The sequence below is a fragment of the Dipodomys ordii genome, unplaced genomic scaffold (genome assembly GCF_000151885.1).
Source record: "Dipodomys ordii isolate 6190 unplaced genomic scaffold, Dord_2.0 Scaffold30, whole genome shotgun sequence".
NCBI lineage: Eukaryota > Metazoa > Chordata > Mammalia > Rodentia > Heteromyidae > Dipodomys > Dipodomys ordii.
In genome coordinates, this window is record NW_012267246.1 from 12435343 (window position 1) to 12460251 (window position 24909).

General features: G+C 37.9%; 1 protein-coding gene across 1 annotated transcript in view; it reads right to left on the reverse strand.

Moving 5' to 3' along the window:
* The window catches only part of Spata16 (spermatogenesis associated 16), a 198799-nt gene that overhangs the window by 52033 nt on the left and 121857 nt on the right, over positions 1 to 24909 (reverse strand). The window contains exon 4 of the mRNA XM_013016206.1: positions 19515 to 19599. Within this exon, the coding sequence (XP_012871660.1) occupies positions 19515 to 19599 (85 nt within the window). The remainder of the gene's footprint in view (positions 1 to 19514; positions 19600 to 24909) is intronic.

Consider the following 24909-nt stretch of genomic DNA (forward strand, 5'->3'; position numbering starts at 1 on the left):
TCAGGTAGTGCAATGCTTCTCGTTTGTTCTTTTTGTTCAAGATGGCTTTGCATAAATGGTCCCATACAAATTGCACAATTGTTTTGTCTAGACTTGTGAAGAATGCCTGGTGTTTTGATAAGAATTTCATTGGACCTATCAATCTCTTAAGGTTGCATGGCCATTTTAATAATCTTGCTTCTTTCAAACCACAGACATGGAATGGAATTCTAGATTTTTGTGTCATTGAGTTCCTTCAGTGATCTTTTATAGTTTTCATCATAGAGATCTTTCATGTCTTTGATTGAATTTATTGCCGGATATTATTATTATTAGTAGTAGTAATAACCATTGCAAATAATTTTGCTTTCTTGAATTCTATTTCAGATAATTTTTCTATTGGGGTATGGCAATGCTAATACTCATTCAAGAACAGTTTAACTTGTGTACTTTGTAAGTTGCCTCTTCACTCTTGATTTTTTTTCTCTTTAGAAGCTTTGAATTTGTGTTGATTTTATATCATGCAACTTTGCTGAATTTGCTATATCTTAGTTTTTTGGTGGAATTGTTGGGAGGTTTTCTATGTATACGATCATGTCATCTGCGAGCTGTGACAATCTGACTTCTTCTTTTTCATTTTGGATAGCATTTATTTCTTTCCCTTGCCCGATGACTCTGGCGTTGCAAAAAGTGGTAACAGTAGGCATCTTGGTCCTGTTCCAGTTGTTAGGGCAAGTATTCAGCTTTTCCTATCCAGAATGTTGTTAGATGTTATCTTCTTACATATGACTTTTATTCCTTCTGTACTTATTTTGTTCAATATTCTTATCATGAAGAGACAGTGAATTTTTATCAAGAGATTTTTCAGCATCTACCAAATGATTATATATTTTTAAATTGTTCATTCTGTTGATTAGTTGCATTATATTTATTTGTGCATTGAACTATCATTTCATCCATAATCATAGAATGAATCCTATTTAATAGTGATTAATGTGGTGTTTTTTTTTTGTGTGTGTGCATGTGTACATGTACACGCATGTACACATGTGCCAATACTGGGGGTTGATTTCAGAGCCTTGCACTGCCATTTGACTTTTGTGCATAGGAGTTATGCTTTACCACTTGAGCCATACTTCCAGTTCTAGCTTTTTTGATGGTTAATTGGAGATGAGTCTCCAGATTTGTCTGCCTGGGAAGGCCTTACACTGTAATCCTCAGATTTCGGCCTCTTGAGTAGCCAGGATTATAGGTGTGAGCCACCAGCACCTGACTACTGATCAGTGTTTCTAATATGATATTGTAATCAGTTTGGTAGTATTGTTGAATATTTTTATATCTATGTTTTATATCTATGTTTATCATAATAATAGGCTTGTCCTTCCTTCCTCCCTTCCTTCCTTCCTTCTTTCTTTCCTTTCCTTCTTTTCCTTTCTTCATTCCCTCCTTGTCCTTGGCTAGTTCTGTTATCAGGATGTTAGCCTCTATATAATATGTTTGGAAGAATTCTCCATTCTTCCATGTTTTGGAACAACTTAGGAACAATTGATATACATTTTTGTTAAATATTTGGTAGAACTCAACAATGAATTCATTTGGTCCTGTGTTATCTTCCTACTCCTCCTTCTCTTTCTCCTGTTCCTCTTCCTCTTTTTTCCTCTCCTCTTTATCCTCCTTCTCCCCCTTTCTTCTTTATTTGGCTTGAAGATTTTTATTGCTAGTATAATATGATTGCTTGTAATTGGTCTGTTTGGGCTTTCTATTTCTTCAAGATTGGTAAGCTGTTTGTGTCCAGGAAGTTCCTCATTTCTTTTAGGTTATCAAATTTGTTTGTGTATAGTTGCTCTAATTTAGTAATTTAGAGTTGGATTTGTTTTTAATAAGAGTTCTAATATGTGCAAATTAAAAATCATACTTACAGATTTTTAGAAACAAGAGCATTTTGGAATAATCACAGATTTTAAAACAGAGATTTTAATTTTCTTTTCATGATCAAAGACTTTCCTTGATTTCAAAAATAAAGAGAGGAATTACTGCTTGTAAAATAAGAAGCTGTACTTAAATGGAGGTAGATTTCTAATCATACTTTTTATTTGACTTCAATATTCTGCAATTGGATCATTCTTTCCAAATGTGTGAACTACTCTGATCTCAATAAATGGTACGTGTGTGCAGAGACTCGGGCAAACAAGTCTGTGCATCCTGTTGTGAAATGTACATTGCTGTTAATTATGCATTCTCTGCTGCAGCTCAAATAGAAGCTTTATAATGAGGTGTTTGTATTCGTAGGACCTAGTAACTATTGAGTTTATGCATTTATTGAGTTTTAAGGCTCGCCTTAGAGTGACATAAGTCAAGAGCATATGTGGGCAGCTGGTTTCCTCTACATACAACAACTTATAATAATTTCTCTTTGTACTTCAGCTAAGTAAAGAGGGCCACTTACTACCTTGCAATCAACTTTCTCAGGATAATTGTATAACAAGAGACTTCAGGAGAGAAAGGAGGAGACATATATTGTCAAAGGTAAAGGAAAAGAAAAAAAAGTAGAAGAACTTAGCTAGTGAAAAGAGAGGAAGAATTCATCTTCTTTTTCCTAACCCAAAGGGTTGTTTCTTCATGGTAAATTCTGAAGAGTATTCAAAGTGGGTGGGACAAAGAAACTACACATCTCAAGCATTGTCAGGATGAGGGATGTAGGGTTACTTTGTTCTGTTTTTTTGTTTGTTTGTTTTAGGCTAGAGATTTGGGGACATTTTATTTCATTTTTTATTTTGGGGACATTTTAATTTTAACAGTGTGCTTACTGACAGTGATTTAGTAAGTAGAAATCCTGTCACTTCTAATTGCAAAAGGTAATAAAAGCCTTGAGGGTTATTATCAAATTATTTCTTCATAATCACAATATTAGTCTTGACCACAGTTACAGTAAATTGATTTGCTTAGAAGATTAGATCTTCAGGGAGCCTTTGGAATTTTCCAGGTTAAGTCACTGAGATTTGGGATCGCTTCAATGACTTTCTATGAATGTACCACTCTTTTTAAATTTTTATAAAATTTTAAATTGATCTGTCATAATCTATTTCACTTCCTTGTAAGAAATAATTAAAAGTTTTGCTCCTGGTTACTTACAGTTGGTTGTGGCTGGTGAGGGTTAATGGGACGTGGGTGGGTGGGGCTGGGGGCTGTGATCTTTTCTATGGCCCAAGAAACCTGGCTTAGCATGATCTTCTGCTTTCTTTTCTTTTCTTTTTTTGGGGGGGTCTGGTCGGGGGTCCTGAACTCTGGGCCTGGGCGCTGTTCCTCAGCTCTTCAGCTCAAGGCTAGCGCTCTACCACTTGAGCCACAGCACTACTTCCCGCTTTTTTCTTTTTGCTTATGTGGTGCTGAGGAATCGAACCCAGGGCCTCAGGCATGCAAGGCAAGTGCTCTGCCACTGAGCCAACTTCCCAGCCCCTGATCTTCTGCTTTCTTTCTCCATCAGCGGCTTGAAGCAAGAGAGGTCCCCAGATGTGGGAGAGGATGGGGCTGCTCAGTGGATATTGTGTGGGTTCTTACATTGCTGATGGAAAGGAGCCAATCGAAATCTCTAGGCTACCGTGTACAAAAGAAATCAAATTATATTGCTTTCTGGAAATTTTGGGGTTGTGTGTGGTAGTAGTTAATCCTAATATTTAATTAATAATAAATAAAAATGACAGTCTTTCACAATTTATAGTAAGACTTACAAGTTACAAATATAAAGAAAATAGCATTTTTTTTTGTTTTTTTGCTGGTCCTGAGGTTTTGCTTAGCACTCTGCCACTTGAACCTCAGCCCGGCCTCCAGCTTTTTCTGTGATTTAATTGGAGATAAGAGTTTCAGAGGCTTTCCTGCCCAAGCTGGCTTTGAACTGTGATCCTCAGATATCAGCCTCCTGAGTAGCTACAAATACAGGAGTGAGCCACCAGCCCCTGACTAACACAAAAACAAAAACACAAAACCCAGCATTTTAAGAGATGAAATAATCTTTCATTTAGCATTCTAACAAATACTTCTAGATATATTGTGTCCTTTATTTCTCATCGAGTCCATGTCCATGATATCATTAGTGATTGAATACTGCGGTTGCATTGTTCTCAGAATAAATTAAAAGGACACTTACCATGCTTGAAAGCTATGAGTGAATAGGATCAGATTGGGATCTTTCATCTTTAGAGGCAAATTTAACTCTTCATTGCTAGAATAATGATGTAATTTTGAAAGATGACTATAACAGTACAAAATGGAAAAATAATAATTTGTAAACAGTATTTTCCTATAAGTAAATACTGACTTAATTTAGAAAAAAATTTATTTTTTTAGTGAGACTGGGATTTGAATTCATGACCTCATGATTGTTTGGCTAGCTTGCTTGGCTGGTGTTCTACCACCTAAGTCACACCTCCAACCTGTTTTTTTTTTCCTGATAATTTGGGGGGTAGCCTTTGGTAGATTTTCTGCCCAGGTTGGCTTCAACACATGAGCCCCTGCATCTCAGTAGACTAAGTAGCTAGAATTGTAGGCATGAGCTACCAGCATATGACAAAATTTTTGTTCCTTGAAATTTAGAGTTAAACTTAAAAGCAGACTTAAAAAAATCTGACCTTGAGACTTTATTTTTTATTTTTATTTTTTTACAGTCATGGGGTTTGAACTCTGAGCCTAAGCGCTGTCCCTGAGCTCTTCAGCTCAAGGCTAGCACTCTACCACCTGAGCCGCAGTGCTACAACCGGTTTTCTGGTGGTTAATTGGAGATAAGTGTCTCACAGACTTTCCTTCCCAGGCTGGCTTTGAACTGTGATCCTTAGATAAGCCTCCTGAATAGGAGTAGGATTCTGTAATCTGTGTGCCACTGGTGCCCAGCCCTTAAGACTTTTCTATGATAATTTTGGGATGACTTTAATAACATAATAGCATGGCAGAGAAAACATGAAATAATAGTTGTTTGCCTCTGGCGCAGTGTACAGCATGTTAATGCTCAGATATTCATCTAGCGTTACATGAGTTCTTTCATGAAACACCATTTACTGTTATGTTCTGCAGATTTCTAATGTAGGTGAATATTTTCAGCTTTGTTGGTATACCAAGAAAGGCCAGTGATGTGAAGGCTATAAATACCTTCACAAAGTCTAAATAAGATATTTAAGTTTTGTTTGTGTTGTCAGTAAAGGTGAAAGATTACATGACCAGGTTATCTGTATCAAGGTAAACAGATACTGGTTCTGATTTTTTTTTTTTGAGACAGTCTCACCCACAAATAGAAGATTCTTATTACCAGTCTATTTAGAGTTAAGAGTTTTGGTTATATATGAGGCTTCCATTAATAGAATAACTCCAGAATTTAATACTTAAAATTTGTCCGCATTAATTTTTAATCATTTATATTTCAAAATATGTGTGTGTGTGTGTGTGTGTGTGTGTGTGTGTGTGCACGAGGGCAGCTACTGGGGCTTGGATTCAGGACTTTGTGCTCTTCTTTAGTTTTTACTTAAGACTGGCATTCTATCTCCACTTCCATCTGTTTGCTGATTAGTTGAGGGTAAATATTTTTTCCCAGATTTGTTTTCTCTGGGCTGGCTTCAGGTTGTGAGCCTCAGCCCTCAGCCTTCTGATTAGCTAGAATAACAGGTTGTTGGGAGCCAAAAGTTAAGTCTCTCAAACATAATAGGCTTAACTATCTCAATGGAACAACCTGAGGCTGAGTTTACAGAATCCCACCTTTTCACCCCGCCCTAAGTCTACTAACGACCACCTTTTCACCACGCCCTAAGTCCAAGCATATAAATACCCTTGTGTGAAAAATAAAATTTGGCAGCTTGATCAGAATCCTTGTCTTGCTATTATTCTTCGTGTCTCTTGTCCCTTCATTCCTTCTCGCTTAGGTTCATTGCCCTCGTTGAAGTCCTGCAGGTCGGGACACAGGTGAGAGCCTAGGGTTCCTGGCTTCGATTGCTTTTTTGACTGTACTTCTCCAGGGGTGATTTTTAGGTTGGGACACAGCTTGCCAGAGCATATAGCTAATTAATGACAAGGAACTGGTGATTTGGTCCGCAAATCTCTACCACCTTTTTCAAGCAAGTATTTCTCTTATCTTCCTTAGCTACAAAAATGAGATGAGTTTGAGTGGAACAGATAAATTATTCTCTTAATTTGTTAACAATCACATTGGAATGCAGGCCTTATCTTGTTTTACAGAGGAGGAAATCTTAGTCATTATCCTACATTGTCATTCTACAACATAGTATATTTCACTTAGCTGGTTCAGGACACACTGGGCCTCAAATGAGTTCTAGCCCAGCCATAACCGCTTATGTGGAGCTGTTAGGCTATGCAGACCCACAAGTGATGTCTACAGCTTTGCCCAGCTCGCGCAGATGAGGATGTGAGTGCGTGGAGCGCTCTTGCACAGAGCTCCAGAGGATAAAGCTGGTTGTCTGGATGAGGAAGCTCTGATGTAGGCTCCTAGCCAAGACCGTTCATCATAAAGCTGCATGTGTGTGGTGTACAGATGAAAAGGAGATGAGGCTCTATCTGGACTTTAACAAAAGAGACGACTATTCCATGTTAGGATTGTGCAAAGTCGGTCTTTGATGTCCTTCCACCTTGTCTGATTTCATTTCTCTCTTGAGGTTTAGGTTGGATGCGCAGCCATATTCATTCTATCCTTCCTTATTTCTCTCATTTCCCTGCAGTTAATCTTCAGTTGGTGGCTCTTCCTTTCTCTTTAAGAAATAGCTTTCCGGAGGATGCTTGATGCCTGGGATTTCTGGCCTCTTTATGACTTTTCTTCTGGATACCTTACCCATCCACATAGCTCAGAGGGAGGAAAATCTCTGACAGAGTCCATGGATTTGTTAAAATATGTGTGCATTTCACACACATATATGAGTATTTGTATATATATGTAGATTGTACATATATATGTATTTCTATATGTATTTATAACAGTAAGAACCCCCAAATTCAAAGGATAATAAATTAACACTCCCGGTTAAGGGTATCCAGGCTCTGGTCTTGTCCTTGACTGGCTTCCTACAATAACGTTACAGCAAACCAGTCTCTACGTAATAAAGAATGAATGAGATGAAAACTTGCCTGCCAATTTTGGTGTTTCCCTTCCCTTTGGGCTCAGAATAATTTTCCCAAGGTTTTCTAGAGGTTATCTTTCCTCATAAGTTATTGACTCCTTAGTTAATAGGCTGAGCCTCATAGAATAGCACTTAAGCTTTCTTGAATAAAAATAGATTAACTTAATAGTTAACTTTAGGATCCTGAAAAAATCAAGTGATACCACAGGTTAATAGTTTTGGCATCCAAAAAAAACAATGTCTCATAACTTGGGAGAAATGTTCTTGGGACAGGTGAAATAGGTGGTTTTCAGAATTAGTGAGGAAAATATATCATATGAACTTAAAGAAAGGGAGTTTACTTTAAATTGGTGTGCAATAGTACCTGAAAGATGGCTGAATATAAACAAAAACATTAAATGCTCTGAGATTTGCAGATTATCTTCTACCTGGTCAGACATAGTTAAAAAAAAAATCCAGTGATTTAATGGAATAGTTTTCTACATCTCTAACTTTTAAAGAAAATTGACCTCAATTTCTCTGCTAGCTTTTAAATCAATAATCCAAAAATCTGTAAGAGAGATAAAAACCACAAAAGTCTAAAAATTTGGTTTTGCACATAACTGTTTTTGATATTCAGATGCAAATTAAAACAAAAAATGAGTCATTATGCTCCCAGTTTTAATCGGAAAAGGAAAGTCTTTATATAAACAAAATAACCTCATGGCAGCCTAGCAGAGAAGCCACTGGAATCCTGGGAATCAAATTGTTAGGCTTAAATTTGTTCGTGTAAAAGAGGTCCAAATTGCCTTACATCTCTAAAAGCCGTATCATCCTCAAATGAGACAATATGAAAAGAAATGGAGAGGTTGCATTTTCTTTTCTTTTGTAAAAAAAAAAAAAATCACGAGAAACCCAAAAAGCCTTTAAGAAAAAAAAATAAAAGAGGAAAAGCATTTAAATGGCATAGGCTTAGTTGATCACCTACTGCTAATCTCTGCAAAGTTAAGCCAGTGCCATTAAAAAAAATGTGCTCTTCTGATGAGTACAAAATAAATATTGTGCAGGAGTGGCCAAGGATGAATGAGCTTGCTTGATGTGATGCTGGGCTTTTCTAAGGAGGCTGGATAATCAACATGCCCTTAGTGGGCTGCTGCACAATTGAGGGAGGCTGCCCCCTGCAGGGCACATTCTGAAGCACTGGTCCGACTCCTGCCCACCTCCTCTTCCCCAATTCTTGTCTGGCTGGGGTGCCTGACAGTGCTTAAGCAGGAGGCAGGAGACCTTTTGTGCTGTGGCTAGAGTTTGGGCTTCAGAGGGAAACTACCTCAAAGTGATGGCCCTCTTGCTGAAATTCACACTGAAGAGAAGGAATGGACTATTTCCGGTTTCGGAAGAGGGTTCTGGCTCTTGGCATGTCCAATGGGGCTGAGGAGCAGGGAGAGATGGAAAAAGGGAGCGTAAAAAGCAACCTCACTTACTTGAGAGTTAGGCTAAATCCTAAGTGTGTAATAGTAGAGAAATTATACATGTGAACTTATATGTGTGTGTGTGTGTCCATACACATATACATGAATATATGTTAAACACACACACACACACACACACACACACACACACACACACACTCATTCCTATCTTTGCAACCTCTTTTCTTCCCTTCCCCTCTTCTTTCCTTCCTAGTTCCCAGTACACTCACAAAAGATGGTAGCAGAACTACATAGAACTACACAACCAGCAAATCATGTTGTGGTCACTACCTTCTTCACTGAAACACTCAACCTTGGATCAAATGCATGCCTCAATTACATTTTTTATTTAAAAGTGAATTTTTCCTTCTGGCATACTACTTCAAATAGTATCAAAGCAAAATGAAACACAGGCAGCCTTTAGCAACGTTGGTAACCATGGGAACATGTCATTAAAGAATATATAAACAAGGATGAATAATTAGATGAGAAATTTATTTCTACATTTATCTTTTTCCAGGAGCTCTCTTCTGTATCTCAGCTCAATTTGGGCACTTCCTCTTTAGCCTGGTATTCTACCAGAAAAAGTATGAGGATTTCTAAAATGGGAGTTTTAATATCGCCTATCTGGAGAGACAGGTCTCTTTGCATGCCTGTCACTTCCATTGTAAGGCCCAGTGTTGTCTAGACTTAAAGCTGGATGCAGGAAAGGATATTTAGCAGTGAGAGGTTTGCTTAGCAGGTAAGGAGTGGACAGGAAAACCTGAGATATCATTTTGAGAAAGGGACATCAATTATAAAAGCAGTAAGAAGAGTAAAGTGCCTACCTTACTGGGGGCCATACACATGGTAGAAACATAAAGGTATTCTATGCATTATGGATTATAGGAGATGTATTGTCAGGTATCACACATATAGGGAAGTCCCAGGTAAACTCTTTAGTAGGCTAAGTTGGTCACTATCTTACAAAATTTGAAGTGGCCTTAGGGATGTCTCCAGAGGTTCTACATCTGAACCTCTGGCAGGAAAAGAAGCAATAACAACTGCCCAATAAATAAATGGGCTAAAGACTTACAGAGAAACTTCTCTGAAGAGGAAAGAAGGATGGCCAGTAGACACATGAAGAAATGCCCAACCTCCCTAGCCATAAAATAAATGCAAATCAAAACAACATTGAGATTCCACCTCACCCCAGTTAGAATGGCTATAATCAAGAACTCTAATAACAACAGATGCTGGAGGGGATATGAGCAGAAGGGAACCCTACTGCATTGTTGGTGGGAGTGTAAACTTGTTCAACCACTTTGGAAAGCAGTATGGAGGTTCCTCCAAAGACTCTACATAGAGCTCCCTTAGGACCCAACAATCCCACTTTTGGGCATTTACCCAAATGATCACAAACAAGATCATACTAAAGCTACCAGCACAACTATGTTTATTGCAGCATTATTTACCATAGCTAAGATATGGAACCAACCCAGATGCCCCTCAGTAGATGAATGGATCAAGAAAATGTGGTATATATACACAATGGAATTCTATGCCTCCATCAGAAAGAATGGCATTGCCCCATTTGTTAGGAAATGGAAAGACTTGGAAAAAATTATATTAAGTGAAGTAAGCCATAGGACATAGGTCCTATGGTTTCCCTTATTTGCAATAACTAGTATATGTCTGAGACAAGCAGAAAAGGTCAGATAAGTTGATGTTAGGGAAATGAATCCCAAGATAAGTATTCAAATTTTTGTTTTTGTTTTCCTTTCATGCAATTGTTTCTAACATATTTATAAGATGATTTCTGTGTTGCTTTGTATGTCCCTCCCCCATGGTATAAACCATGCTTTCACTGTATTTGATGTTGGTATAATTAGTGTAGGGGAAGGGCAAAAACAAACCATTTAAATAGGGATACAGGTGGACCCATTGCAACAATGAGCTGTACAAGTCATTATGTTGAAAAACGAACTTTACAACTTTGGGCAAGGGCAGGGGGGGTGAGGGGGGAGATGGGAAGGGTTGGTAAGGGGAAACAAAGGAGGAGGCAAAAATGTTTGATAAAAAATGTACTCATCTACCATGCCCATGTAATTGTAACCCCTCTGTAGGGTATTTTCTCAATGAAAAATTTACAAGAAAAAGAAAAAGAAAGAAAAATACGGTACTGGAGACTCCACTCAACTCTGGGATTTCCTATTTGATGTGCTTCTCCCAAGTCATTCTAATGAAGATCACTAGACTCATATTTTATATGTTGCCTTCTATTGTGTTATATTATTATGAGTTTTATTTATGTGCTAGGACTGGGGCCTGAACTCAGGGCCAGGAATTCTCCTTTAGTTTTTTTGCTCAAGCCTGGTGCTTTACCACTTGAGCCCCACTTCAATTTCCAGCTTTTTACTGGTTAATTGGAGATAACAGTCTCACAGGCTTTCCTGTCCAGGCTGATCCTCAGATCTCAGCCTGCTGAGAAGCTAGGATTACAGGCATGAGGTACGAGTGCCCAGCTAGACCGGTATAGTAGAACCACTGACCTAGGCCAACTTCCTTATCCTTAGAGATGCAAACAACAAGGCCTAAAGTCCTGGTAGACTGAAATGCTGGCCTTAGTTTTTCCTTTTCCTGTAGTAACATCACATCTGCATCCTTGCATGGCTTTGAGGTGGGCAGAGGAATTCATCCTTGCTGTTGGAGTTGGCCATGGGGGAAAATATGAAACAATGAGAAGCTTCAAATGCGTGTGCATCATTTGGCTTCCTCTCTTGGAATCTGCGTTTTGTCGTGGGAAGGACATCCCTTGGATACCTATTATCCAAAGAAGGAGGAAAGATGTGGAATACACTCAAAACTCTTTGAAATTTGAATGTAAGCCTAGGGGAGGCTAGCTTCACTAACTGCCTCCAACCAAACTGCTAACTGTTGTAAGCCACTGAACTTTACGGTGGGTTGCTGGATATCATTATTACAGTAGTAGCTAACTTATACAGAAGAAAAGTGGGTTTTCTAAAATTGAGTTCCAGCACTGGCAATAGAAATGATCACCTCCTGAAATGCCAGTCCAGCTACTCCTGGACATCCCCAAATGCCTCTCTTTCCTTTTGCTTTCTTTTCTGAGGGAATTAAACACAGATTTCCACTGCCATCCTATGGTTCTTCTGTCCAGGCTAGCTTCCTCTATCTCAGGACAGACTGTAGACTTCCCTTATCAGGGCTTACCTCCTCTGCCTTAAAACATTGTTTTTAAATAGTGTGCAAAAGGGTTTCAACTGAACTTGTCAGTTTATGTGTCCAGTGCATCTTTACCAGTGTCACCCCTTCCATCATTCTCCCTCCCATGTACCTCAAAAACACACATCCTCTGGTTACCCAGTTCCAGTTACACACGCACACACACACACACACACACACACACACACACACTTCTCTCTCTACTCATCTGAACTCCTCTCCTTAGTCTCCACCCCCTCAAACATGACATGTTTCATCTTCCTGGTATTCACTTTTGTTAGGTTGTCTATGAATTGTTCAAATCCATCCCTTCATGCACCATGTTTCAGTTAATTTGATTGTCTATGTATGAACAGAGCCCTGTATATGTTTTCATATATGTTCATTTTTGTACCTGTTTTTCACATATGAGATTAAACATGTGCCCTTTGTCTCTCTTGGCCTGACTTACTTCACTCAACGTATTTTGTTTCCAGGGCCATCTAATTCCCTGCAGACACTGTAATATTAGTCTTCCTGTTCTTCTCTCTTGTTCCTTCAGAAGTCAGCTTTCACTTTTCCAAGACACTAAGAAATCATAAATAAACTGATTTCCACAATTGTGATCAGAGATCACTCATTACTCATTTTGCATATCACCTGAGGCCAACTACAGAAAATCAGTGCCCAACTTGGGAATGTAAGTATAATACAAGAATTGGAGTTTCACAAGTCACATAGAATTTAAAAATTAGATTGCCTGGGCATCTTTCAGACATTTCCCATCAAAATATTTCATAAATTCTCTGTCTGACAGGACCAAATAAATAAACCAGTGAACTAGACAGATAGGCCATTAAGAGAATGTTGATATGGTCTTTTTATTTTGTTCCTTTCTGTGGAGAATTTTTTTTCACATGGAAGTAAATCTTTGGAGAGAACACATTTTTCTTTTCTGGAAAAAAGTAGGTGCTTTGTTAAAGATAATGAGAAATGTTCCTGGTTCCTGACCTTGTGTTGCCTGTAATTTCATGTTGAAGATTTTATTTTTACTCTGAGATTTGAGATATAACTTGTCACCAAGCAAATGACTAATATGGGGATGACTTTGCAATACTAAGAAGAAAAATAAAGAATAACAGAGAAAAAAACACTCAGTGTTCATGATGAGCTTAAATACCCAACACGTTCAGCATTAAGCTCTCCTATAGCACTCTTGGCAGTGCAGAAGAATCTATGAGCGTTCTCCTGCCTCAACAGCCATGTTGGAAAGAAAGAATTACAATGCCTTGCAATGTACAGAGTGCCCACTGTGAACACAGACAACTCCAAAGTAGCTTCACAACTGTGAATGTAAAACACATGCACAAACACACAAAATATGCTAATGGAAGTCATAATCACCAATTTTTCTGTTTTCCTCCATTTTATTATTTTAGACTTACTTCATGTTTATTATAAGACATACTTTTACTGTTTAGGAATAACCATTGTGAACTACTTAGTAAATGGCTTGCCAGTCCCTCTTCTTTGTGTGTGTGTGTGTGTGTGTGTGTGCGCGTGTGCATAATAATTGCACATATTTATATATTTATAGGTACAGTGAATCATTGATTCAGGTATATAATGTGAAATGTAAGCAATGCATATAGTGATTAAATCAGAGTAACTAGCATTGATTTACATAATCACTGAATTACCTAATTGTAAAGCCATGATGCCCAAATATTCCCATGTCAGTCATTGTTGGCTTGAGTTTCATGACTAGTCAGTACTTACCTTGGTGTGTTGGTTTACCAAATAATTACTGAGCTACATTTTGTAATGTACTTTGATGGCAAAAGGCAGATTAATAGTAGTGCCATGCAATAATAAGGTACCTTAGAGCAAAGTAGTTCTTCTGAAGAAAGTTATTCACTGACATAGAGTCTGGACACACTAAATTGGAGAGGCTCTAAGCTTGTGTGACTGCTGCCATGGGGTGTATGCATGTGTGAAGTGGCAAGAAAATCCTGGAGACTATTTTTTGCGCTGAGTGTTAGAAGCCCCAAATGTCTCCTGCCTGGCCTAGTATGAAGGAATAGAGGGGCAGATGCAATAGTGAGCATCACATGCGCAGAAGACAGAGTGCAGGGTTTTAGCCTGAGAACCTCTGGTATCCAGTGGGAGGCCTAGGGGTCCATGGACATCGCACCACCCTCTCTGAGCCTGTAGCTGGAGAAAACCTCTTCTTTTGCACGGAAGCCAGTTTTGTCCTTTGAGAGTAGACTAATCACACTAGAAAATCTTTTTTTTTTTTTTTTTGGTGAGTTGCATTTGGAAACCATGTAAACCATTGATGGTTTGGAGATGGGGACCATTTCAATGCCAAGTACAACTTGAATTGACGGGAAGTCTTGGTATTCTCTGCACAGATGGAGGACACGAGAAGCTGGCTCTGCTTCAGCCTCCACTGCTTCGCACAAGAAAGAGGCTCGGCATGTCAAGCTCTCTACTCAGGGCTGTGTTGGTGTCAACAGCTCTTCCAACAATCCCCAAAGAGCTCTCTCTCTGGCTGTGAACGCCTTCAGCTTGCTTCTTTGGAGCCAACAGTTCCAATCAGTGCCTTTTCAGGAGTTCTTTGTGCAGATACAAGAGCCCTCCAGAATTTCTTATTAGAGAGGTTGGCAAGTCAAAAGAGAGGTTTAGAAGTGATTTAATTTGGTTAATTTTTTTCCTCATTTTTTTTTAAGGGAAGAGAAAATCTCTTCTTAGAACAATTGGATTTAGGAGAAGTTCAATGCAGGGTTTGTTTTGTGATGGTTGATCTTTGTACATATAGGTAAAGCAGATTATTGTATTAAAGATGCTGAAGTTATAATTGCAGAGCTGCTGAAAAACATAAGCTCTTTTCTTTCTTTAAATTTTTTGTCACAGAGGAAATTTAAACATACTGGGTCAAATAACGTGAAAAATTTCCACCATGCAATTTGAAATTGACTTATTTTTTGGTGCTGGTATTGGAGCTTGAACTCAGGTCCTTGCACTAGTGTTTGGTTTTTCTGTTCAAGGCTGGTTCATTGAAAATGAGTCTCATGAACTTTCTTGCCTCTGATCTTAGCCTCCTGAATTGCTATGATTACAATATAAGTAACAGCTTTAGGTGAGATTGACAGATTTTGAATTTCCAGGGAGAAAATGTACAGACACCTGGAAAACCTCTTACCTGTGATAAAAGTCACACTGTCAAGGTTAAAATTGGAGCAAATGGCTGACACAGACAGTCTTCGTGATCTAGCCCCAACAAAGATGATATCATCGACTCAAGGAAAGGCAAAGATGTGACACAAATCCAAGCAGAAAAATTTAGTATTTCTTGGGGAGTGCTTCTCCATGGAAGATCCTGTGAGTGAACAGGAATACTGACTGTTTTGCGATCAGAGAGTTTGTGATTCCGAATTTTACCTCTGATTGCCGTTAAAATGAAACACTGAAACTGATGTGATGTCAAAGATTTCTATTTCTTAGACTAGAAAAATCACAACTGTTTTCACAGTAGTGAGAAAGCTACAATTCTGTGGCTTTGCTGTTCTGACCACATGGAGATCCGTTTGTGATGTAACAAGTCAAACAGTACGCACACTCGTGTGTGCCTGTGTGTGTTCATTTAGTATTGTTCTAGGCGGATACTTGTAAATGGAATCAGATTCTCAGAGGGATCTGAGGTTGCAAATTGAAGGTCTAAAGGTTGAAGATTGATTTTTTAAATCAAGAGAAAAAAAGAATAATTAGGCAAGGAACAAGCTGATGAGGCAGCCTGTTCCTTTGGAGTGGTGTTTCTGCATTTGTGATGTCGAAGTTCTGCAACAACATCGGTTGTTCTCGTCTTCCTCCGCTTTGGTGAGTGGTGCAGAGTAGGGCTGCCTTTGTACTCACATTGCAGAAGATGAAGCCATCTACAAGACAAACTCCATCGCTGACAATCTGGCTGAAAGTGCACGCACAACAGGACAGGAAAGGAAAGTGGAAGAAAAGGAACGTTTGTTGACTTGTTTCCATAGTATCTTCCATCTCAATCCTACATGGAAGGCCCTGGGTACTTGGGAGGTGGACAAGAGTTTGGAATTGGACATAAAGTTTTTCCTGCAGTGCTCCTACTTCAGGATCAGTACAGCGGCTGCTGCTTCAAAGTAGCTAATTCTCAGCCTGACGAGGCACTTTCCATTTGGCAAATAAGTTCAGAGTTGTGTTGAGGTCTCCGGGTGTTTTCCTTGAGGACAGATGATCACGGAAGACAGGTTGCAAGGTGCAGAGGCAGTGTGTACCAGCACCGTCATCATGACTTATTTCCAACCCTCTAGCTCTGCAGAGGTGATGCTATTATACAGTAACATGTGCAAACACTTTTGTGCAGAGTGATATATCCCAGAGTGAGCTGTCATAGAGTATAGAGCTTTATATCTATTTTTTTCTGGGTTGGTGATGTGAAAATCATTCTGAGTACAATCGAAAGGTGTGCTTAAAGTCCCCAAAGCACAGATTGTTTCTTTTGCATTCGTAAGTCAGCAATGTATAGAGTAAACAGAGAGCACGCTGTCTGGTTTAAGACTTTAACCAACTGGAAAGGTAGGGATTTTATATGCTCAAAAGAGAAAAATAACAGTTGATTCTTGACTTATAGGGGAATAATAATAAATAATCAACCCTTTGTGAGTTGGAAATGAATTTAATACACCTAACTCATCACACTTTGCTGCTTAGTTTAGCCTACCTTAGATGTACTCAGAATGCGTATATTAGCCTACAGTTGGGAAAAATCCTCTAATCCAAATCTATTTTATAATAAAGTAGTGACTAGGTCATGTAACTTACTGAATGCTGGGCTGACTGTGAAAAATGGTGGTTGTATGGATATAGTTCTCTACAACCATAAAGCCAAAAAGTTGTCCATCAGACCATTTTAAATTGGGAACTCCTGGTAGATAGTAGCTTTTTTATCTTACAAAAGACTTATAAACAGTGGCTGACTTTGGTCTTCATGGATATCTAGAATTATTAATACAAATGTGTGGGAAGCATTCTTTTACTGATCCGTGCAATTGCAGAGTGGACTTGGATAGCAGGACTGTCTTTAGAGAAGGCACAGACTGGCCACTCCCTGGCAAGGTCCAAAATCCCCTTTCTGATTCAGGGAAGAACAAGAATTGAGACCGCAGATTACACATCTGAGTGGAGACCAAGGAGGAACTGGTTAGTGGCAGAAGAATGGTATGGTGTGCTGGTGTTGGCTAGATAGAATGTTTTAGTATATGAAGATTATCTTGCAGAATGCAACTTCTAATTATGTTGCTTTTTTTCCCTTAAAACTTCTGATATTACTTTCATGAGTCTAAAAGTTTGGATGTGGTTTAGTACAAAAATAATATTAAAATAGTGTTAATATGAGTCTGGATGTGTTTGGATGTGGTTTTAGTATTACAATGGGCTTTAAGAAAAGATTTTCTCCAACACTTTATGACTAGTTATCCTTTGCTTTCTAGGTGAAGTTTCTATAATTTGAGCTAGAGACTAATTTGCCTGAGGTTTTATTGCTAGTTGGTGTTGGAACTTACACTGAATCTGACTTAACTGCCAAACAGGAACTCTTTTCACCATATCAGTTTCTTCCAATTAACTGAGAAAAAGAACAAACCACAAAAGAACTAGGCTTTTCTTACCATTCATTAATACAGAATGGTGAAGAATTTGCTGTGTTCCTTTTTATATGCATGTATTGGTAAGTGGAGATTATTTTTTTCTGGGTTGAAGTAAATAACAGAGGAATATTAATGTTCTTTGAAAGCTAAAGGAAATGCAAAACATTTTCATTTATGTAAGTTTCAAGTTCTTAATTTGTTTTAGATAATGCCAATACTGAATGGGATTTTTCTGTAGTTTCAGTGTAGAGCACAGAGCAGATACCATATCTGTGTCTGTTTAATGAATGAATAACTTAAGCCAAATATTTGTTGAGAACCTCCGTATAGTGGGCTTGCTAAATATTGATGAGCAACAACTCCTTTCTGCTTCTTTTAAGATGTCTCTGGAATTCTTTAATTAATTAATTAATTTGTTTTGCATATCTGCAGTTCATACTGTTGACTGACTTTGCATACCTATAATTCTTTACAAGTGTTGGATTACATGCTACAAAGCAATCACCTCAGTTTGTGTGCTACAGGTTCCCTTAAGAGGGTCTTAAAATGATTGGTAGATGAATAATTTATTATAGGTTAAAATGTTGTCTGTCTGAAGATCAACTTTAAAAATAGTCACAAATTTCAAGTATAGAATCTTTATTTTTAAAAATAGTTGCTAAGTTGGGTCCCAAGTATTCGGACAGGACCATATAAATTGCTAAGAATTTTATAGGGTTAACCAAATATTTAACAGCTACTAAAGATAATTTATGATATATGGACAGAAACCTTGAAGCCAAGAGGCAATAATGTATATGTAGGAAAAATAAGGAAATTCAGAAGTCTGTCAGCTATATTTTCTTATTAGTAATTTATTAGCTCTTTTTTTTAGTTGGTTTAAAAGATTCATATAAAATGAAAACCATAGAAAAACAAGAAAATCCCAAGAGAGGAAAAGCTGTGGAGGAGAAAATGTTGACATACATAGTTGAATTTTCAAATATTAGAAAAAAATTGCATTTGGAGATGAGTTTTCCCTTGGTCTACGTAACTCTACCTGGAATCACCAAGTAGAAATTCTCTAGGGATGCAAATTTACTTTTAATGAGGAAAGTTGGTTAGTAATTAGTAATTGGATGTTAGTTTGTGTGTGTGTGGTGGGGGGTTGAGCAAGAGAAGTCTTTGTTTTAAATATGTCTCAACAGACGTTTATAGATTATGAACAAGGGAGGGCAAAAACAGATTTGTATACTGTGCATAGGAATGGATTCATAAATTTAGGTTGGGCTTATAATTCTAAGAAGTTTATAGCTTTTGTCTTGGCATCTAATTGATCTTTGATATTGTTGTTTGCTGCCATTTTGAATAATGAGAAAGATTTTCCTTTGCTGTATTCCAAATAGTAACTTCACCCAACAAATACATCTGATTTTTCCATTATTGTCCACTATGTGTTGATATTACTTCCCTCTCTTTCTCTCTTTTATTTTGTTTTGTTTTATTTTTTTAACAGTTTTGATTGTAAGGCTTGAAATCAGGGCCTGCTACGTGTTAATATTACTAACAGGCCACAGGAAAAAAGAAACTATGGAAATAACCCTCCATTTACTTTGCTTTTTGGGACAGGGTCATGCTATGGTAGCTAGGCAACCCAAGCTGGCCTGGAACTCACTTTGTGGCCCAGGTTGGACTCAGGAACTCCCTCTGCAACTCATGCTGGACTCAGGCATGTGATCCTTCTGCCTCTGCTCCATGATACTGGGATTTCAGTCATGCACCACTATACCTGACATAATGTTCATATTTTAAAGGATCATGTTCTTAGAGCAGTATGCCTGGATAAAGAGTTCCAGAGATGTCTAAAATTTATATTGGGTTGTAAAACTGAAGTATGGCCTACAGGTTAACAACCTTGGATTTTGCCCTTAAGATTAAATCTCAGAAAAATCTACTTCATTATAAATACATTATTACTACTTGGTAGTGGCCCTGTGATTGATATGCCTACACCTCCCTTTTTCAGCAGTCTTTTAAGCACCAATCCTTCATTTTGGTTCTGAAAATGAGGAGGGGGAGGCTTCTTTTCTCTAGGTGGGACATCAATTTTTTTTTTTTACCTGCCAATACAGCTTGATGAGCTTGCTTACGTACCGCTCACTTCCTCCACCCAGCCAAAACATGTAGTCAGCCACCATGGCACTCCTAGAGACAAGGACAGATTTCTTTTTTTAAAGACTGAATTTACAGGGCAGGGGTAAAGCAGATCATGCAGCAGGTACAAATATGGACAAAGAGAGTTTTGTAGTGTATAGATTTAACTTGATGAAAATGAAGCAAAACGTGAAAGCCCGTTAAAGAAGTTAGAACGCACCTTACCTCTTTTTTGGTAGCTAAACTAAAACTATGGAAGAGAAGGAACAAGTCCTTTGTCTTTTAGAGGGCTTTCTTTCTGTTTTTCATTTATTCTGGGTAAGAATATTTAAAGGCTAGGAGGGGATGCTTTGTTCTGATGGCTTTATGGGAAATGTCACAGCATTTGTAATATGATACAGATTTCATAGACTTTAGGACAAATAACTAGCAGTATTCCATAAGTATTTAATCAAATCTCAGGCTTTTACCTGAGTTAAAGATTATCCACATCTGGTTAAATTAGCCTTCTTAGAATTGAAACACACACACACACACACACACACACACACACACACACACACACAAACACCCAAATCTCCATTTCAGCAAAAAAATCCCTTCCCCCAAATCTTGGTGCCTAATTGAATTAGTTTTATTATCGAGTGTGTACAATCACCACATTGGTCTTATTAAGCAGAGGGGATATTAAAAACTATTGTGGAATGGATATTAATTCATTACTTAGTACCCTTTGGAGAAAACAGTTTACTTTTATGACTGTTTCTTTGCTAGGCTTCTCTATTTCTTTTCTCCAGAGATTCCAAATCCAATTAAATGTGACTAGAAGTAATTCCAAATTGTCACGTTAGCCAATTAAACATATAATAATCCTGTGTACCTAATCACTAGTACCGAAAGTTTATTTATTTAAGTAGAGCTATCACTGTGTACCCCTGCGTGTTTTTCTTATCGTTGCCTGCAGACACGTGTTGTTTCTTGTAAATTGAATAGAAATGTTCCTTCCCTAAATATAGGTTGTTTGAAGCATTGACTCTATCAACTGACTAGACCACTCTGTTGTTCAAAGAAATTAAAATGTTTAGATTCTAGCTCAGGATGGGCAAAAATGAGGGCTCTACAAATTAGCAGTGGAAATAAATAGCAACATGGAAGAAAACTCGGTAGTTTCTTCATACAATGTAGCATTGGATAAAAGCGACACACTAGCATTGAAATAAATGACAATAACTGAAAGGCTGTCTCCTGAGAGCCCTTCCACACTTTCCCAAGGCGACAGTGATAACGTAGGCAGGGACGTTTGTATGTTGTGTGAATATGTATGGAGCAGAAATGAGATAGAAAATGCATAGACTTTAGAAGGGCAAAAGTGTATTTCAAATGTTTGCATTTGATAGAAGCACTTGGAAAAATGCTCTTATGACAACTTCAGAAACTTGTAGGTGTCTTATTATCTAAGAGAAATTCATTTGAAGAATTGGAAATCTAAGAAATCAATGGAAAATGTGAAAAATCTTCCCAGGGAGAGCAATATTGTTTTTTACAGGAAGTGAGTACTCTTACTTGATTACTTGGTCTGTAATCTGGTTCTTTTCATAAAGTCATTTAATCTAGTTATTTCATTATTGCCACCATATAAATGCGGCTCAGCAAACATTATGTAACAAAGGTATCAGCTGTTAGCTAAAGTAGGGGTGGGCAAATACTGTTTACAGAGGGTCAGAGAGTAAACATTGTAAGTTTTATAGACCATGAGGTCTCACAAGCATTTAAATTTGCTTTGTGGAAGAAGATAGAGGAAATAAATACACATGTGGGCCAATAAAACCCTATTTATAATTACTACATGGTGAGTTGGATTTGAGGTAGTTTACCTAATTCTAAAATAAGCAAACTGTTAGGTTGGCCAGTAAGTCAAGGGAAGTGGTATAATTGTCCATTAATAGTAAGATGGATTTTGATTTACTGTCTTCTTTGTAAGAATAACATAATATATTTTACTGAAATTATCGAGCAGAGTTTACAGTTTGAAACATGCAAACACTGTAAGAGGTATTCCTAGAACACAGATGCAGTGTCTGGGGTCAAGTAAAAGCTAAGTGGAATTTCTATAATGTTAGCAGTTCTTTTATTTGGATTAGAAAAATCCTGAGAAGAAAAGGTAGAGATCTCTACACTGAATTTCTAAGGCTTTCTTGCACGTTTAAAAACTACTCTTGGTGATTTGGTTCCAAGTTCTCTATTACAAAATTAGAAGTCTTAGCATTTTTATTAATGTTTTTCAAATGACTTTTTCTGTAATGATGCGTTGTCAAGCTGGATACGGTATTTCTGTGGGATTTTCTTACACCTGTGCACTCTCCCCACCCCCAATGAAGGAACAGAGCTCCAAACTATTACTGAAATCAGTAAAATAAGAATCATTGAATTCATGACTTGCCACTTCCTCGGGGAAGTACCATTATTATCAGAGTTGAATGGATGCTGACATTAAATAACAAATACTTGAAGTAAATCCCCAAGTTCTAGATTTGCTCAGGCATAGTTTTATAAGTGTGACCTGTTTCTTTTCATGCCCTTCAAGTGGTTGGGTTCATGTCAAGAACACAAATTAGGCTGTAGGTAGTCCAATTCATTTCCTTCCCAGTGAGACTAGCAGCTATACTTTACCACCCACCTTTGTCAGGTTCCAATCATAGCTTTGCTCTGGTTGGCCTTCAGGAACCAGCCAGTAGTGGAAATATATGGAAAATCATGGTATCATTATGGTATGTGGGTGTGGATAGGGCAACAGGCAGGGGTTTTGCCATCAGAATGGATTGGTGGAGGACAAAGATATCTATCTAATCAGCTCATTGAATACCTAGGAGGAGCCAACTCTGGCAGACTCACCATGTGGATCAGATGAGAACATAACTCCTAATTCTTCCCAGTCTCCATCTAGGCCTTGGTTTACCATCTGGCCACTAAGCCAAGTGCTAGTCATTGGAGACTGGATTCCTCTTATCTTTGTTCATCTGGAGTTCTGTTGTTCACCTAGACCTGTGAGATCATTTGAGCCCAGACCCTTGAATGGACAAGCTAGTGTGTGATTTATTTGTCAGTTTCAAGACTGTACTAAGAACTTTACAGAGTGGAATGTAAACCCAACGCAGGAGCCTTTGCACCAGAATGCATCTGCCCTCTCCAGGGAATCTGCTACAGAAGTCTCCCATGCTCTGGTTTCTCTTTTCCCTTTCAGTGTCTCCCTGGGTTTTCTTCCAACATGTACACACAAATGCTGTTGTTTCTCCCATTTCAATTCAAAACAAAATACCCACAAAGCCTCTCTTACCCCTCTCCAGTCACCTCTGTTATTAAGAAACAGACAGCACAGTGTCTAGTATCACTGCTGAATTAGTCCTTCCTTTGTCTCACCATTTTTGTGCTTCTCTTTCCCCTCCTCAGAACAGATAAACTTACGTACAAGACAAAAGGTACAAAAAAGAAAAACAGTGACAAAAGAGAATACTGAGAGAGATGACACTATTCAAAAAGAAATTTACTTAATAGCTGGCTTATATACCTGTAATCCCTCTGTGCATCACCCTTGCAATAAAAATTTTCCTTTGGAAAAAAAAATCTGTGCACCCCTCTCAGCAACTGCTCTGTCCTGCTCTCTCTGATCTCATTCCAGCCTGGCTTTCGTGTAGCCAACCATTGACCTTTTCTAGCCAGAGCTATTGCTGGCCTCCACATTGCTCAGAGCTTTTGGGTTCCTCCCTCCTTCAGCCTTTGGCTTGGATGCTCTCATTAGGCTAGGTTGCTAACCTTGGGGCACCCTGGTTTGTGCTGCTTTGATCTCCTCACTTTCTTTTTATCCTCACTCCCTTGTTTCATAGGTTTGAATACCATATATATATATCTCATATCAATATATATATATATATATGTATACCAATAACTCATCCATTTATACCCTGAATCAAAACCTCTTTCTGAATCTCTGGAATCTTCTAGAAGCTACCTTGTGGACACTCTGCATAACTGGCTAATAGATGCAAACTTCCTGTGATCATAGGGAGACTCCAATCTCTAACCATCCTTTCTGTCTATTCAGTTTCCTTTGATTTTTGGCCTTGTTTTTTCAGTATGGAATTTGAACCCAGGACTTTGTATAAAAACACTCTAGCACTGAGCTATATCCTCATCCCTGTTTTTTTGTATATATATGTATATATTGCATATATAGTATATTTTTGTATATATAGTATATATTGTATATATTTGTCTATATATACACATATATATGTATGTATATACATACATATATAACATATGTATGTATATATTCATACACACATTTATATATGCACGTATACATACATATATATGTATATATACACACACACACACACATATATATATATATATACATACGTATATAATCAATACTTGTTTTTATTTTCTTTTGGCAGTACTGGGGTTTGAACTCAGGTTTGTTAGGCTTGTCAGCCTTCTGACCTGCGCTACTGATGACTGGAAACAGCTAAATGTACAAATTTATGGACTTTTATGTGATACAGTATTGTAATGATATCTATGTAATGATCAAATCACAGTAATTAGGATACCTATTACTCCCAATCATGTATCATATCTTTAGAGTAAAACATATAACACTTTCTTTAGTTATTCTGAAACTACATTATTACTGATGATCGTTTCCACAGTATGCAATTGAACACCCTCCCTTACTTGTCTCATCTTAGTATAATCTCGTAGTCATTGACTACATTCTTCCTACTCTGCCTCCTCATAGCCCTTCCTTTGATAATCTCTCCACTGCTGATAATCATGGTTATACTTTCTAATTCCATGCGATCAACTTCTGAGCATCCACAAATGACTGAGGACATGTGGTCTTTGTCTTTCTGAGTCTGGCTGGTTTGCCTTAACCCAATATCTTCCAGGTTTATCCTCATTGTGGCAGATGACAGCATTTCATCTTTTTTATGACTACATGGTATTCTACAGAGTATATGTACCATACTTTACATATCCACTCATCCATTGGCGGAAATATAATTTGACTTCATATATTGACTATCGTGAATTGTGCTGTAATAAACATGATGATGTAGATTTCCCTTTGATATACTGATTGCATTTCCTCTGGGTGTATACTCAGCCAGGCATTGCTGGGTCCTATGGTTATTCAGGCAAAAACTTCTGGTATCACTATTAACTCCTCTCTCTTGCATTTTCTCTCAAATATAAGATAATTGTAAGATAAATATAAGATAATTGTTACAACAGCTTTCAAACTAGACTCCCTGCCTCTCAATTTGTTTACTCTCAACACAGCAACTACAGCTGTAT